At 56.1% G+C, this 17,080-nt stretch overlaps 1 protein-coding gene across 1 annotated transcript in view; it reads left to right on the top strand.

Moving 5' to 3' along the window:
- The window catches only part of PLXNA1 (plexin A1), a 127,621-nt gene that overhangs the window by 80,970 nt on the left and 29,571 nt on the right, over positions 1–17,080 (top strand). Inside the window, exons 11-21 of the mRNA XM_014946778.1 lie at positions 3,698–3,794; positions 4,179–4,369; positions 7,958–8,109; positions 8,451–8,571; positions 8,823–8,959; positions 9,519–9,686; positions 10,539–10,632; positions 11,085–11,324; positions 11,505–11,648; positions 12,696–12,930; positions 14,284–14,426. Of these exons, the coding sequence (XP_014802264.1) occupies positions 3,698–3,794; positions 4,179–4,369; positions 7,958–8,109; positions 8,451–8,571; positions 8,823–8,959; positions 9,519–9,686; positions 10,539–10,632; positions 11,085–11,324; positions 11,505–11,648; positions 12,696–12,930; positions 14,284–14,426 (1,722 nt within the window). The remainder of the gene's footprint in view (positions 1–3,697; positions 3,795–4,178; positions 4,370–7,957; positions 8,110–8,450; positions 8,572–8,822; positions 8,960–9,518; positions 9,687–10,538; positions 10,633–11,084; positions 11,325–11,504; positions 11,649–12,695; positions 12,931–14,283; positions 14,427–17,080) is intronic.

Genomic DNA, 17,080 nt, shown 5'->3' with positions numbered 1-17,080 from the left:
CTTGGGTGAAGAGCCTTGAGAAAGGCTTGGTGAGGAGTCTTCTTACCTGAACCACATCCCTGCAGGAGACCTTGCTGGGAATAGCTGTATCCAGGTTAGTGGGGCTGAGGTGTCTTTCATTGGCCCTTCCACACTTGTCTTGTAGGCTCTTCCAGAGAGAGTTGAAAAGGCTGGCTGGGTAGGAAAGGAGCCAAGCAGCTCCTGTCTCTGTTGCTGACTCACATGATGACATCTTTTCTCCCATTGCCTTCTGTGGTCCATGCTGTGTGAGCACACTTCTCTTTCGGACACTGTTGGTTGGCTCTTGGGGCTGTGCCTGTCATTTTTTGCTCCCAGAGGAAACATCCCATTTCCCATAACTCATCCTTGAGGCAGCCACTGTGCTGGGTTGTCCTGCAGCACAGCCGGGAGTGTCCCGGGCACCTCTGTAGAGCGAAAAGTGGTCTGATAGTAGGGCCGCCTGGGTAGGGGCATCCCCCCACTGACACCCGCCCTGGCCTCCCCTCCCCTCTCGCAGCTCATCCCAGATCACTGCCAGCCACAGCGATTGATTAGCCAGGAAGTTAATAAAAGTTAAGTGTTTAATGGATATTTAGCACTGTGTTGGCTAGAAGCCGGGGGAGGAGCCCGCATGGTGGGACCTGCTGACTGCTTATGGGCTGTTGTCGGGATCCCACGGGATGGAGAGATTGGTAAGCATCCCTCTGCCTGATCCCTACTGGCGTGGGGATCTGGAAAGTGGCCACTGCTTTGGTCAGCTGCTGTGGCTGGGCTGCCTCTGCTGCCTCCCCAGCTGTGGCTGTGCCCGTGGGTGAAGAGGGCACCTTCCTGCCTATGCTGTGACAAGAGCGGCTGCAGGGAGGCCTTTTGAAAGCGTGCTTCAGAATAAGAGGTGCTTTAGAGATTAGAGAGGGATCTGATGGATCTCGGCATCCCAGGAGGCTGAGCCCTGAGCCCTTGTGGCTGCAGCTCCTGCTCCTGCAGCCGAGCTGTGACTCCAGCTCCGGCATCCTACAGGGACCAGTAACGGCATCCAAGCCGTGGACCTGCTGCCCGTCTCTGCAGGACAAGTGAGAGGCTGCTGACGGACATACAAATGCTGAGGACACGTTTTTCATTGACATCCGTGTTCCCTTGGTGATCTCACGCCACGAGCACCAGCCAGGGCTACAACTCCTGCTCCTCCCTCTGCACAGTCCTGCGCTCCCCAGCTGCTCCCCACCATCCACTCCAGCTCCACGCCGTGGCAATCTCAGCATCCTCAGCACGGTGTCTTTTCACAGAGAGACACCATCTCTTGTGCAATTGCCCCGTTGCTGTCTCAGGGCTGGTGCATGAAGAGTTAACGCTCTCCCTCCCTCTCCCCCTATTCTTCTTCCTCCAACCCACCTCCCAGAAGAACTAATTTCCAAAAGCAGCCGGGGCAGAGAGATGCAAATAAGTGTTTTGGACAGCTGCAGGCTGGATGCCTTCCCGAGATGCCAGGGCCCCAAATGAGACATGTCAGAGTACAAATTGAAAATGCCAATTTCACTTACGCTGCCACGTGGCTCGTCACAGCTAAATTCTGCTCTGGTGTTGCCGCTGCCCTCCCCAGCCCACACTTCCTCCTGCTGCCAGGGGATGGTCTCTACCTGCTGCTGTGGGTCTGGCCAGCTCCTTGTCATGGTCCTGTTGGGGATGTCCTTGGGTGGGTGTAGGATAGGGGAAGATGAACAGATCTGGACTCCCAGCCCAGTTCTGTCTTCATCTTCCCAGGCCTGGTGATGGGAATGTTGCTAAGAGGCTCTGGTTGTAGATGGTGTGTGGTGGAGATGTGGCTGAAGGTCCTCTGAACAAACACCATGAGAGGTGCTATGTCCGAGAGGTTGTGTGGGAGGTGGTAGGGCTCTTCCAGGAGAAAAGAGATGTTGGTGGAGCTGTTGGGCGCTCAAGAAAGGATTGAGGTTGGAGTTGGTTTTCTCATGTCTTATATCTGCTGCATGTAATTGACGAGCGCCAGCCTTCCTCCCCTGTGTTTGTGTGGGGTGGCCCCTGGGTGTAGGACTGCTAGCCAAAAGCTGTGGAGGTGCAAGCCAGGATCAAGCTTAGACTCTCACTTGCACCTTGTGGGGTTGAGGGGTCGAGTGAGGGGTGTGTTGCTGTAGCCACGGCTCACCCTGGGCCTGTGCCCCGTTTTGGTGTCATGTCTGATGCTGGACTGTGGCCGTTGATGCTGCCTGGTTGGGAGAGACTCAGCACGGGATGGACCAGCTTTGATGGCGAGAAGGACCCAAGTGTCTCTTGCTTCCCACAGCCCACCGGGGCATGCTGGCTTCCTCCCTTCCACATCCCTGCCTCCTGTGGAGAGGGTTGAGCAGAGCAGACCCACCAGAGTAGTCCCTGGCGCTGGCAGGGACAAATGTGCTTTGTGGGGCAGCAGCTGGGGCAATGCTGGAGGTGATGCTGAGGCCACCTCCTCCAGGTATGGCACCAGGGCTGCGAAAGGTGACGCTGGGGCTGGCTGGAGGTGGTGGCAGGGGTGAGCCACCGCCGGCGCGTCCGCCGCTCCCTAACAAACTCCAGCAACCCATGAATCATTCATTTAATCTCTCCTGACACGCCTGTCATTTTCTCGGGCGAGGAGCGGGGAATCTCTTGCCGAAGGAGGTCATTAGCTGTCAGGGACGGTTCCGACTGCCTTCCTGCCTCTGTATCGATTAAAGCTCTCCGCCTGCGTGCAGGGGCTGTGCAGGGAATATTGATTGGGCTGCCAGGGCTGGGGCTTGGGTGTTGAGGCAGCAGAGAGGGGTTTGGGTTGGGAGGGAGGCACTGGCTGGGCTGGAAGGAGCAACAGAGGTGGGTATGTCCGGACAGCAGCGGGTGTTGGGGTCTGAGTTTGGGCATGCAGCAGGTCCCCTGGAGCTGGGGGGCAGATGTGACATCCTTGCATGGGAGCCTGGGGGATCTGGATGGGGATGTGGCGTAGAGCCCGATGGCCAAGTGCAGCGTGGAGCTGGGAGCAGAGCAGCTGGGGGTGCGGTGTAGAGGCAGCATTCTGGAGGGGAGGGATGCTCTCCCAAGACCTTTCTGAGGGTTAGTGTGACACCAGACTGGTGCCTGGCTCTGTCCCACACACGGCTGCATGCCCATGGCTTCGTGTTATTGTGTTATGGGCGATGGGGCTGGAGAGGGACCACAGAGAACATCCTCCCGCTGGGTGTTGGGAGCGGCTCTGCTGAATCTGCTTCTGCCGTGTGCCCAGCTTGTCCTCCCCAAGGTTCACTAGTGATGAGTGTGATCCCAAACATCCTACTGAGCATCCCTGGAGTGGGGAGGACAGTGGGGGAGGGCTCGGATGCCTGGCGGGGAGAGGTACACACGTGCTGCAGGGACACCATCTGTTTCTTCCTCTCCCAGCAGCAGCTTCAGAACTTTGTGTTAATGGGCTTGGGTCTATTTAGAAACCCTCTATTTTTGCTTACTTATCTTTTTTTGCCAGTTTAGCCTACTGGTTTGCATTTGCCGTGTCCGATGCTTTGACCAGTGGCTGTTAGACCTGCCAGTTCCCAGCCAGCGAGTCCGAACCAGCCCCAGTTCCTCTCCTCTGGGTTGGTGGGAGACATCCGTGTAATAGACTTGTACGCTCTGTCCTCCTTATCGGGGCGTTTCGCCTCGCTGATTAACGAGCTCTGCCTCCTTCTGTCTCCTCCTGCAGTATTTCTACGAAGGGAATGACATCAGCGACCTGCCAGTCAACTTGTCCGTGGTCTGGAATGGGAACTTTGTCATTGACAACCCCCAGAACATCCAGGGTGAGTGAGGGATGGGACAGGGGTGGGAAGGAGGCCCGGTGCCCCCCACTCCCCAGCCTCCAGCCCCCTCCTCTCCCTCACCCTGATTGCAGTTTGCATCAGTGCCTTGGGGGAGGGAGCGATGCTCTGGCTGCATCCATCAGCGGGTTTCTAAACGAGAGGCTTTTCTCCAAGAAACTTTGGGAGAGGGTCCAAAAGCCATGCCATGGCTTTGAGTCCAGAGTGCTGGTGGTGCCTCCTGTCCGTGGGGGTTTGTCCCTCTGGGAGCTGGTGGCTTGCGTGCAGCAGGAGGATTGAGAGTGTGGGTACCCTTCTCCCCAAAACCCCGTGCCCATGGGCTGGAGGGGCCGTGCTGACCTCCCTGTTCTCTTTCTTCTGTTGCAGCCCACCTGTACAAGTGCTCGGCCCTGCGGGAGAGCTGCGGTCTGTGCCTCAAGGCCGACCCGCGCTTCGAGTGTGGCTGGTGTGTGTCGGAGAGGCGGTGCTCCCTGCGGCAGCACTGCCTGGCCTACGAGAGCAGCTGGATGCACGCCAGCAGCGGCAACAGCCGCTGCACCGAGCCCAAGATCACCAAGGTACACAGGGATGGACGGGCGGGCGGGGATGCCCTGTGCCGGGGAAACGGGATGGAAGATGGGGACGGAGATGGGGATGAGGATAGGGCTCTACAGTGGCACCTCACAGCAAGCCAGATCTACTTGATGTTTAGGACTCGGAATCTGTTGTCATCACTTCCATTTCCAAGGCTAAAATCCTCTCTCCACTGCCCCTGTGCACTGGGCTTTCTGGCCTGGCTACAACATTCCCACTGCTCCTCCTGCACGTGGCCGGAGGACTCTGGGAAAGTTGCAGCTCTGGGTTGCTCCTCCTCTTGACGCCCAGTGCGCCAGTAGTTCAACATACCCTTCGCTGACAGCTTTTATGACCTTCGTTTAATAAGATTGTGTATATTAATGTTCACATGCCTGTTGGGCCGAGCTCCAAGTGCATGAGGACGGGACTGGTGGGTATTTCTGCTGGATACCTTCTGTTTACCCACGTCTGGTCGGCCTGGACGGTGTTAATTACTGGAGTCTTAGCGCGGGATCTGATCTGTTTGGGTTTCAGTGTCTTATCTGATGGAAGCTGGAAATGAGAGTCTTACCTTTTCCCTGCACCGCCTGCCTCTTGCAGGGTACTGGCGCTGCGTGTGCTGGGTGGCAGCCAACGTGGGGAAAGGGGGTGCCCCCACACCGGGCATGTCCCTGCCTGCAAAGAGTTCCCTGGGGCTGGCGGAGTGCTGTCAGGAGAAGGGATCCGTTCCTGGGATAGGGGGATCGAGCCCCAGAGCCTGTATCCCTACAAGATCATCTGCTGTTGGGTGCGGGGCTGTAGGGCTCCCTGTCCCCGATGGCTTCCCACCATGCTCAGGCTGAACTTCCCAAAGCTGCACCCCTGGAGATGGGGGGAGTGAATTCCGCAGTGGCCGGGTCATGCCCGGGGTGGCCTTGGTGTAAGCTGTACCCTGTCTTCTTCTGCTTGTGTGGCCAGGGCTGCCCGCATCCACACACACACCACTCACAGCAGCTTCCCAGCAGCTGATGGTGTCCAGCCTCGGTAGCAGCTCTCCTGCCCTGAATCATTATGAAGTTTTGCAGTAATTGCAGGTGCAGCAGAAACAGATCTGCTAGCAGGTGGGCTTGACCTTGGTCCTGCTCTGCCTTAGTCCCCTGGGAGCTGGCGGTTGGTGTGGATGTGTGTAGCTGTTGGTGTGGTGCTCCTCCGGCAGCCTCCTGCTTCCCATAACCCCTGTCCCACACCTCGGGCTGTGGGCAGGCTTGGAAATGGTTCCAGAGAGCAGCCTGGTGCAAAGAGGGCACCACGGGGTGGTGGGGGAAAAGGGTCTTCTACAGGTGTTTCAGGAGGAGCTGGACCCTGCTTCCTGCCCAGCCCACCAGAGTGCGGGTGTCTTCATGGGTGGTGGGGCCAGGCTGGGAGATGACCATGATCCTTCACCCTTGAAGTGAAGAATGGCTCAACCATTGCTTGGTGGTGGGGACAAACCCCTTCAAACCTCTGTGAGGTTCTGCCCGGTGCTGGCTGTGACCCTCAGAGCAATATCCCTTGCCCTGGGAAGGGGGAACCTCTCAGCGTGGGCAGCTTCTGGTCCTGCTGCTGGAGCTGGGAGCGAGCCCTCTGCTTGCACCACCGGAGCCATTTACTTGTTGATGGAAAAGGACCCTGTGAAACCAATTAGCAGAAAAGCGGTGGCGTTTGTCAGGGCCGGGGGTTCGGAAGCGGAGGGGTGAAAGGGGAGGCTTGAGCATTCCCCACTCTCCTTGTCAGCTCCCTCCTCCTGCAACACCTTGTTTAGCCGTGACCTCCCGGCACTGGGCAGCCAACGATGTCATTTCATTCCCGGGCTCTTTTCTCCCCGAACGCTTGGCCCTTGTCAGCTTTGCCACGGAGGAGGGGGAATCAAACACGGCGGAGCAGCTTTTAACACTCATTTAGAAACACCAAACAAACAACCGCTTCTTGCCAGCGGCCCTGGCAGAGCTCAATTTAAGGGGAAGACCCAACCTGATGCTGGTTGCGGATGCCATAATGAGCTCCGATTCCGGAGCTGGGCAGGGGCTGAGCTGGGTTTTAGGCAAACAGTAGTTCCCCACAGCCCTGGAGGGTTTGAGCACCATGTAAATTATGAGTTGAGGCTGCCTCAGCGGGAGCCAGGGCCCCAGGTGCCAGTTCCAGCTCTGATGCAGTCCCAGGACATGTCCCACAGGCTGCTGGCGTGCAGGGGGAGCGGCTGCCCCCCTTTGGGTGTGCTGAAGGTGGTCAGCCCAGTGCAAATCCAGATATAACCCTAGAGGAGATGGCTGTGGTGGGGCTGTGCAGAAACACCCCCTGGCTCCGTGCAGCCCGCCGGGGCTGGGGATGTGGACAATGTCCACTGCTGCATGTTTCCCACCCTCTGCTCGTCCACATTTCCTCGCTGCGGGGGTGATGTCCAGGAGTAAGCCTCTTGCAGGAGGAAGAGGAGAAGGAGAAGGAGGAGGAGGAGGCCCCAGCTGGCTCAGGCCCCGGGGTTGCAGCTGCCCAGATTTGCCAGGAATGCGAAGAGCTCACACGTGCTGGGTCACGGCATGAGCATGGCCGCAGCCTGAGCCTGCCCGGGCGCTGGGCTTGGCGCTGGCAGAGATGCCTCCTGGTGCTAGAGGGGATCTCTGCCAGCACCACTGGAGGAGAGCATCACCTGAGACAAAATGATCCCTTTTCCTGAGTTGGGATGCACCTTCCTCCTGGACTGACCCAGCCTGCATTACTCTCTCCCTCGCCTGCTGCCCGCAGCTGCCTTTTCCCCTCCTCTGTCTCGGTGTCACCAGGGTCCCAGCCAGGTCCCCAGACCCAGCTGGGACCCACAGCCCTGTCGTTCATCCCAGTTAGTGCTGCAGGTGGGCACTGGGCCCCAGGGCTGCTGGGCGCTGGTGTAAAACTGCCTGTAATTGCCTGGTTGGAGGCAGCGGTGGGCCTGCGCCTCTGTTCATCCCTCATCCTGCTGCCATCTGTCAGACCACACCTGCCCACTTTACTGGGCATCATCATCCTGGTAAATGAGGCACAGCACTGGAGTGAGGTGCCCTCCCTTCCCGGCTGTCCTCGACACCGGGTTTGGTGGTGGAGAGAAACCCTTCTCCCCCCTGCCTGCCATATGCAGGGACCTGGTGGAGATGCTTTCTCCTTTTTTGGGGACATCTTGGACTTAGAGACCTCATCCATGTGTACGTGGGACCTGGCCAAAAGCCAGGCAGCTCCACGTGCTTCCTCGTCGGCTCAGCTGGAGACATGGCTGATGCTGCCCTGTCTCCTCCTCATCTGCGTCCTTGTCACCTGCAAGGCAACTCCATCTGCAGCGGGGTGTCCAAATCACAAGCCTCTGCTTGGACACATCTGGCATCTTCTGGGTTGTTTCTGGGGGAATTTGTAAACACAGTTGTTGTTTGGGAAGTCTTTCTTACTCTGTGGGCTTCCTATAAATGCACTGGCATTTGTCACCACCCATCTGCTCCTTGCTGCTTGTGGGGGGGAGTGACACACATCCCATGGCTGCCCGGGCTGCAGCCTGCCCAAGAGGTGTCCCAACGGCTCTGCTCCTTTGGCTGATGGGCCATGCTTTCTCCTAGCTGTTCCCTGAGACCGGCCCCAGGCAAGGAGGGACCCGTCTGACCATCACCGGAGAGAACCTGGGCCTGAAGTTTGAAGATGTTCGCTGGGGCGTTCGAGTCGGCAAAGTGGTCTGCAACCCCATCGAGAGCGAGTACATCAGCGCCGAGCAGTAAGTGGGGTGGGCGCGCTCCAGATCACTTTGGTGGGTGGGGGACAGGGGTGCTGATGTTCAAATGCTGCCTGTGGCTGCAGAAGACATGGAGCTGACTGGGCTGAACCGGGAGAAAAGTACCTGCTGGTTGTAGCTGCTCTAGGAGGAGCCCAAAGGCTTTGGGGAAGCTCCCCCCAGGGCTTTCAGTACCAGCAGCCACCACCTTGGATTCTCAGGAGCCTGCTGGCACCTGCGTCCATTGCTTGATCTGTCCCTTCCTGAAGCTGGTCCATCCCAACCATGGCACAAGGAGTGTCTTGATGCCAGGGCACTGAGGGCTCCTTCCTTGCATCCCTTAGGATCGTGTGTGAAATTGGCGATGCCAGCCTGAGCAAGGTCCATGAGGCACGGGTAGAAGTGTGCATCCGCGACTGCTCGCCCAACTACCGGGCCACATCCCCCAAGAGCTTCACCTTCGTGGTAAGTCCTGTGCTGGGGGACAGGGCTAGTCCTGGGTGGTTTGGGGTAGTTTCCCAGGCAAGTTGGAAAATTGGCCATCATTTCCCTGGGGGGCAGGCGGGGATGCTCTGGGCAGGCGTTGGGATGTGCTGGTTGAATTTTTCCGAGACTGCCACTGCTCTGCGGCCCTGTCACAGACTCAGGGCTTCTTGGGGACATGGGTTTTGGTCTCCAGCTCATCTGACCCCAAGGCCGCTCTTTTCCTTTGACAGACGCCCACTTTTTCCCGTGTGGTCCCAGCCCGGGGCCCTCTCTCTGGCGGCACCTGGATCGCCATCGAAGGCAGCCACCTCAATGCTGGTAGCAACGTCTCTGTGACCATCGGGGGACGGCCCTGCGCTTTTTCATGGTGAGGGCACAGGGAGTGGAGAAGGATGGGTGATGGGCACCTCTGGAGGCAGATAGAGTGGTGCCCAGGAGCCTGAGCTGGGGGGCCAGCAGGGACCCTGGGAGCCAAAGCCCGCGGGTGGCCGGAGGCATCTCCCCCTGAAACCTCTGTGTGTCAGAGGCTGCGGGAAGAGCCCAAAGAACGGGGAATTTTCTCTAAAAGCACAAAGCCCTGAGGCATGAAGTGGATAATTTTTAGATTAGGGATGATAATGGAGCGGCTCTTTAAATATTTTCCTGTGGTAATTATTGGTTATCAGCCCTAATCGCTGCTGTTTGCAGCAGCCGCGTGATGGGAACGCTCAGGAGCTGCTCAGCCTTTCCCGGCTGCCTTTTGTTTCATTTCTTGGGTTTTTTGTTTCTTTTTTTCCTCCTTTTTTCCCTCCTTTCTCTCTTCCCCCTCCAGCAGCTTCAGAAGGGAAGAGAGGGACTAACTAGGGCAGGGAACTTACAGGCAGCACTGCCCCCTCCCTGCCTCCCCCCTGCCTTGGGCTCTGACAGGTTGTGTGTTTCTGCTCCAGGAGAAGCGCCCGTGAGATCCGATGCAGGACTCCCCCTGGGCACACCCCTGGCGGCTCCCCCATCCTCATCAACATCAACCGGGCAGAGCTGAGCAACTCGGAGGTGAAGTACAACTACACGGAGGACCCCACCATCCAGAAGATCGATCCTGAGTGGAGCATCAACAGGTGAAGCATGGGGTACCCTCAGGGAGCTTGTGGGATGCAGGGGCCTCTTCTCCACATGGTTCCCCCCATCCTGGTGGGTACATCCCAGTGCTGCTGCAATAGCCACTGGGCCGTGCTCCAGGGATGTGGCAAGAGGAGTGTGAGCAATGGCTTGGCACTGGGGCCCTGCTAACTCCTGGCCTGCAGTGCTCAGCCTGGCAGGGGGCAAAAGCAGAGAGCGCTTTGGATCTGCTTAATTTCAGCTTGACATTTGGCGGCAGCGAATAAAATTAAAATATTTCCCATCGGGGGATTTTTTGAAATGTTTACATATTTTTCTAAAAGGTTTGAATTGGCTGGAGAGGAGGCGAAGGAATCCATTAAGCGCTAGTGCCAAGGGAAACCTTCCCCAGGGTGTTGATGAGGAGTGAGCTCCCCAGGGGCATGGCCGAGCTCTCCGGGACTGTGGGGCTTTTAACACCAAGCTGTGGAGAAAACCTTTCGGGGTTCAGCCTGCCCTGCCACCCACTGCCTGCATGGTGGAGAAGAGGTTGGCAGAGAGAACCTCCTCCTCGGGATGCTTTCCCGTTGTGGATGATTAGTCTCTTTTAGCTTGGGAGCTGCCTTCAGACCCCAAACCTGGATGCAGCGTGGGATGTTGGTGTTAATTAGCAGGTTTCATATTTCTAGCTGCTCCTTGGGTCAGCTGAGATGATTTGGTGCTGGTGAATTTCAGATCCTGATGGGTGTGGTGACATCTGGGTGGGATGAAAGGTCCCTGGGCCATTGTGGTGCACCCAGGCTTGGGTGAGGATGGGCATTTTCCTCCTGGAAGTGGGCACCTCTTCTAACCCATTATCTCCATGTCTCTAGTGGTGGGACGTTGCTGACTGTGACTGGCACCAACTTGGCCACCATCAAAGAGCCCAGGATCCGGGCCAAGTACAGCAGCTCTGAAAGGGAGAACGTAAGTAGTGCTGGCTGGGGCTGAGGGAGAGCACAAGGACGAGGGATGCTGTCCCTCTACAAAGCAGGGCAGAAGGTGGATCCCTTGCCCATTAGGTGTGATGGCCTGGAGGGGCTGGGGTCTAGGGGCTGCCACCCAAAGAGAGGCACTGATCTTGCTAAAGGACCTCCAGCCGGGTGCTGACAGGAGAAGGTTGAGATCTGAGCATGCAAATCTGTGTGAAAAGGTCCCATCCCCACTGGGCTCCCACCTGCCACCCCTCGCATGTCCATTGCAGACAGGAGTCTCTCTGCCCTGAGGTGGCATGTGCTGCCTGTCAGTGTAACACCACAGGACAGGAGATCCTGAGTCTAAACCCCATGTCCAGAGCTGCTGCAGGAGATCATTGTGGGGTCCCATCCTGACCTCTCTGTTGAGAGCTGGATCTGACCTTGGTCTGTGCCCCCTTGCAGAACTGCACCGTCTACAACGACACCACCATGGTGTGCTACGCACCCTCCATCGACAACCCCGTGCGGAGCCCTCCGGAGCTCGGCGACCGCCCAGACGAGATCGGCTTCATCATGGATAACGTCCAGGCCCTGCTGATTGTCAACACCACCAACTTCGTCTATTACCCAGACCCTGTCTTTGAGCCTCTCAGCCCCACAGGGATGCTGGAACTGAAGCCCAGTTCTCCCCTCATCCTCAAGGTACGGCAACGTGCAGCCAGGGGCAGAGGAGTAGGGACACATTCCTCCATGGAGGTGGCTTTTTGTCTCTCCCGGGGCAAAGTCCAGCACTGCGAAAGCATGAACTTCCTTTATGTTGGGTTTTTCTAAGTGTTCCCCATTGCATGAGAACTGACAATCTCATTCCTTGTTCCCTCAAAGGGCCGGAACCTGCTCCCGCCGGCTGCTGGTAACTCCCGCCTCAACTACACGGTGCTGATCGGGGACACTCCCTGCACCCTCACCGTCTCCGAGACCCAGCTCCTCTGCGAGTCCCCCAACCTCACCGGCCAGCACAAAGTCACGGTAAAGGCCAGCACTGGTGCCTTTGTTTCTCGTGTCCCATGTGTCACAGAGGTCCAGTCTCTATCCTGGCACCGGCCCTGCTGCATGCTCGTCCCCAGATGAGGACTCAATGGCTGGTGCCATGTGCAGGAGTGTCCTCAGGCACCTTCTTCCTGCTCCCTGGGCATTGCTCTTCCTAATTAGAATCATAGAATCATAGAATGGTTTGGGTTGGAAGGGACCTCAAAGATCATCGAGTTCCAACCCCCCTGCCATGGGCAGGGACACCTCCCACCAGACCAGGTTGCTCAAGGCCACATCCAGCCTGGCCTTGAACACCTCCAGGGATGGGGCATCCACAACTTCCCTGGGCAACCTGTTCCGTGTCTCACCACCCTCATAGTAAAGAATTTCTTCCTGAGATCTAATCTGAATCTTTTTTCTTCCAATTTAAAACCGTTTCCCCTTGTCCTATCATTACACCTCCTGGCAAAGAGTCCCTCCCCATTTACATGTTTGATAGGACCAAATACTTTGTCCCCTCCCCGGCACGCTCATCTGGGCATTCCTGTGCCCTGGGTGGCCCTGGCTGGCCCTGCCAACAACCTCCCTTCCCTGCTGGGTGCCAAAGCAGAGCCTGTGCCAAGGCTGGGAGGGGGTTCCCGCCCCTTGCCCCCGGTGCTGGCTCACACCATAAGGAAGGCTCCTTTGTTTGTGGGGTTGTAGCACAGCAGTGCTCACGTTCCAGGACCCTGCCAGGTTGAAAGGCACCCGGCACTGTTTCCCCCCAGGCTCCCCACCCATGAGAGAACTCGCTTCACATCCCATCTGGTACTGTAATGTTGTCTGAATGAGACATCAAACTCTCTGCCTGCTCCAGCAGCATGTCCTGCATCCCATTAAAGCGTGCCATGCTGCTCCTGCCATCCCCATGCTTTTCCACATCCTTCTTTCCCCAGGCTAGGAGTATTTCCCCAGCTCCCAGCACAGTGGGCATGGTGGGGACAGCTGCCCTGGGCGCGTGCTCCCTGACACCAGGTACTTTTTTCTCCCCTAACCGTGGTGCAGATCAAGGCTGGAGGGTTCGAATTCTCCCCGGGGACGCTGCAGATCTACTCAGACAGCCTGCTCACCCTGCCTGCCATCATCGGCATTGGTGGCGGGGGTGGTCTGCTCCTTCTCATCATCATCATTGTCCTCATCGCCTACAAGCGCAAGTCCCGGGACGCTGACCGGACCCTGAAACGCCTCCAGCTGCAGATGGACAACTTAGAGTCCCGGGTGGCCTTGGAGTGCAAAGAGGGTGAGGGATCTATGTGCTGCTAATGTGTGGGGGTCTTGGAGGGGCTCGTAACACCTCAGGGCTCAGTGTGCTCCCACCCTTTCTCTGCTGCCTTCCAGGGGGGCGGTGGGAATGGGCAAACCGGCTTTGTCAGGGGAAGCGAACTCATTTTAGGTGGGATCTGGGGATTTTTCCAGTTAAGGAATTCTCTGTTTCTCCAAACGGGAGAAAAGAGATCGAGTAGGGTAGCAAGGGCTACCTGTGAGCGAGCAGTCGGTCTCTCGTTAGGTGACAGACGGATGCTGTGAAATTGGACAGAATTCCTTGTATGATCCTGCTGATAAAACCTAATTGCCCATTATCCCCCTGAGCTGGCTTCTGAGGCCCTGACCCTGCCAGCCACAGCCAGCCTGGGTGCTGCGGATGGAGCAGGCACCGAAAACAAGATAATAAAAAGGGGAAAGAAAAAGAAACCCTTTGCTTCCCCAAATCCCCATCCCTACATGCCTGCGGATGGCACTGGTGACAGGGAGAGGGGAGGGAGCTGGTGGAGGGAATGGTGTCTTGTCTTCCACAGCTGGCAGATAAAAGGATCTGCTTTTAATTAAAAGGCACAATCTCTTCCCTGCCTTTTCTCTTTTCTAGTCCCACTAGTTACAGATAAGATAGCATGCCTTTCAAGCTGACGGTTTGTTTTTTCTCATCAAGCTGACGAGCCTGCAGTCCTCTGCCTGGCTTTCAGCTCCCTTTAAAGTGCCGTTAATTTGATTTTTCTGAGGGTTTTCTCCCCCCCGCCAACCCCTTTCCCTGGTGCATCTCCAGGACTCCTCTCCCGTCAGCTTTTCCCTGTAGGTGCAATTAAAGGTTCAGGACCCTCCTGCATCGCATTCCCCTGGGAGTTGCAGCTGCCTCTGCTCGGATCGGGAGGTGCTGGGGTGGGTGTGTTTAAGCTTTTCTCTCGAGTAGTATTTAGGTCAAAAAGAAATGAGGACATTCTTGTGGTTTAGGCTAACATTTTCCCCCAGAAGCTCTGGCTTTGTTCAAGTCTTGCTGTTCCCTGCTACCCCCGGCATCCCTGGGAGGCTGCGAGCACTGAGAACGGGAGCTTTGAACCCCCTGGGACCCACGATCCTGTTCCCAAATCTGCCACTTGATTTATTCTGGCGAAGTCACCCCCTCCCTCTGCAGCTCAGCTTCTCCATCTGTGAGGTGGGGACAGCAATCACAGCTGTCATGGGGAGGGCTGCAGAGCTGATTCACGCCTTGGGGGATCCCACCATGAGGTGCTGGGGGCCGCGGCAGAGCCTGGGTGCTGATACTGTGTGCTGGGACTCTGAAATGTGTTGCTTAATTCTGCTTTTTTCCCCACCCCAGCCTTCGCTGAGCTGCAGACTGACATTAACGAGCTGACCAACGACCTGGACGGGGCTGGCATCCCCTTTCTGGATTACCGCACCTACGCTATGAGGGTTCTCTTCCCCGGGATCGAAGACCACCCTGTGCTGAAGGAGATGGAGGTGTGGTACTGTCTGTCTGTCTCTGTAGGGTCATGCCCCTGCCCAGTCCCCTGCCCGAGTCCCCGTGCACCAAGCGTAGGGCTGGAGAGATGCTTTGGCTTTGCTGGCAAAGAGCATCTCGCTGCATGGCAGCCGACGCAAACGCAGACCGGCTGCCAAATGGGTACTGTGCTCTCTGACATTAATATCAATATTTATATTAATATCATTGCTGCTGTCATTTTCTACAGCACTTGCTTCATTCAATTGGGTTTGTTTGATGCCTGACCGGCCGCTCGTTTCTAGCAGGCTTGTCCGACATCGCCTGCTTGCTTGGCTCCGTTTCTCCATGCAGAACCCATCCTTGGCATCCTTCCCCTGCTCCCCAAACCAGCTCCCTCTCCTCTCCCGGCCTCCCCACGTCTGTTTAATTTAGTGCGTGCAATTGCACAGCAATTGGCTTCTCGTTTGCTGGGCTGCCGAGGCCGCTCCTGATTAGAGAAAGGAGGGGGGGGTGACCTTAGCTTCCCCTCGCTGTTGACCTGGCACAGTAATTAATGTCGACGTGGGCTTCACAATGTATTTAGAAGAAGTAATCGGCCCTGGTGCAAGATGCACAGTCACTAATTACAACGCAACAAGCTCTTACCAACTGCAAGTGCACGTGTTGGTGTTGTACGCCAGCACGGCTACAGCTCGAGGCCCTGGCCCTCTGCCTGCTCTCTTTCCCTGTTCCCTAATCCCGGCTCTGGAGGGCTGCGGGGACCCCGTTTCCATGGATTTCCCTTTGCAGCTCGGGTTTCCGGATGCTCAGAGCCGCAGCAGGCGTGAGCATAGCCCTCCCTGGGGCACAGCCCTTCCTGTCTCTGCAAACGCCTGGCTCTCCCCTCACCTCTGCTCTTGCTCTTAAGGATTTTCTCTAAAGGGAAAAGGGGTGGAAAGGGTATCCAAAAGGGTACCAGAGGAGGAATTTTTCATTGGCTGTGGCAGGCTGGGGGGGAGTTTGTCCACTTCCAGCTCCTAATTCAAAACATCCCACTTGAGAGAGCACGCCAGCTCAGCCTGGCCTGGGAAACAAGAGGTTAAAGTTGCAAAGGAGAAAAAAAAAATTAAAAAAATCCCCAAAAGAGATTAAATAAAGCAACTACAGTTGTGTAAGCTTCATATAATTTAATCAGGTTTGCTTTTATTTGTCTCTTTACTCAGAGTGTAACATTAGCTATTGCAAGTGACGGGAAGGAAGCGGCACTTGCTCACGCACACGCTAATCTGCAGCGAGCATCAGGCTGTTGGTACCAGCTCCCTTTCTCTTCAGGTTTTGAGGGGGAGGTTTGTTGCTTTGTGCAAATTTAAGCCTGATTAAATATTTAATTCCGTATTGTTCATTTATTTCTGCTAATGATCAGCAAGTTAAACACAAGGGCCCAGGGAGGCGGCAGGCACGTGGGGGGGGCTCAGGCATTGCTTTGCTGCTTGTGATGGGGCTTTTGGATCCTCCCATGATCCCTGCCAAAGCTCCCATGGGATGGTCACTGCTGGACAGGACCTGTTTCCCATCTTATCAAGATCCTGCTGTTCTTGTCCCGTGGTCTCCTTTGCCTGGTTTTGGCTGCAAAAGCATGAGCAATGCGTAGGGGTGGGGATGCAGCACGTCTCACTCTGCCTCAGTTTTACTGGTGGGTCTGGTAAGTCTCCAGCGCAGCCACTGTGCTCCAGCCCAGCTCTTGGGTCTTCCCATGCTGAGGAATCAACTGGAAATCTCTGCATCCCCGCAGGGAGCAGCTGATGCTGCTGAACCACAGGCATCTGCCTGAGTTACCAGCATCATTGTGGTGAGATACCCACGTCTTCTGGAGGGAGGGACTCCAGGAAAGCGTTATTTAATGCATTTCTGTTCCTAGCAGGAGGTTATGTTCTGACCTGCATTAAGGGAAATTGAGCCACGTGCTTGTTCACGTGGTGCCCGTGAGAGGAACCCTGAGGACTGGGGCATAGAGGGTTTGTCACTCCCCCATCACCCTTCTGGGATGCTCTGGGGCCAACATCCCCGCTCACCTGGTTGATGAGGGTGACAGTGGCACCTAGAGGTTCATATCGTGGTATTGACAAGGACTGGGAGGGAAGAGGGAGATTTTGTCCAGTGAGGAAGAGTGTTTTGGAGGGGGAAGTTCCAACCACGAGGAATTTTGCTGAAGAGCTGTGATCCGAAGTTTTGATTGAAATGAAATGATTTGATGTGTCAAAACCTTGTTCTTCGAGTTGGTGTTTTGAAATGAAAAGTGTTGTTTTGTCTCCCAATATCGACATGAAATGAAATTTTTCACTTATTCTCCCAATCAGGAAGACAAGGGAGGAAAAAGAAAAAAAATAATTAAAATTGACATTTTACTACAGTGAGGCTTTTGTTCAGAGGGAACCATCTTTTCAAATGGGGAAATGTTGTGTTGTAAAAATGTTCTTTTCTGATAAGTAATGTGTCAGGGCTGACCGGAGTCGGGTTGACAATGGCAGTGCAGGGATGAAAGCGTCCCACCTTAATCCCTGCTGAGTCCTGCATGGCCAAGTATGGCCAGAAATACACCTTCAAACATCTCAAGAGGAAAGGGAATATTTCAGGCTGTGTCTGGAGTGGGGCAGAGCCACTTGCTTCCCTGTCTGAAATCCAGCTCCCCCCT

This window comes from Calidris pugnax, unplaced genomic scaffold (assembly GCF_001431845.1).
Source record: "Calidris pugnax isolate Ruff unplaced genomic scaffold, ASM143184v1 scaffold81, whole genome shotgun sequence".
Taxonomy (NCBI): domain Eukaryota; kingdom Metazoa; phylum Chordata; class Aves; order Charadriiformes; family Scolopacidae; genus Calidris; species Calidris pugnax.
The sequence above is the reverse complement of the archived record's forward strand: the minus strand, read 5'-3'. Positions and strand labels throughout refer to the sequence as shown.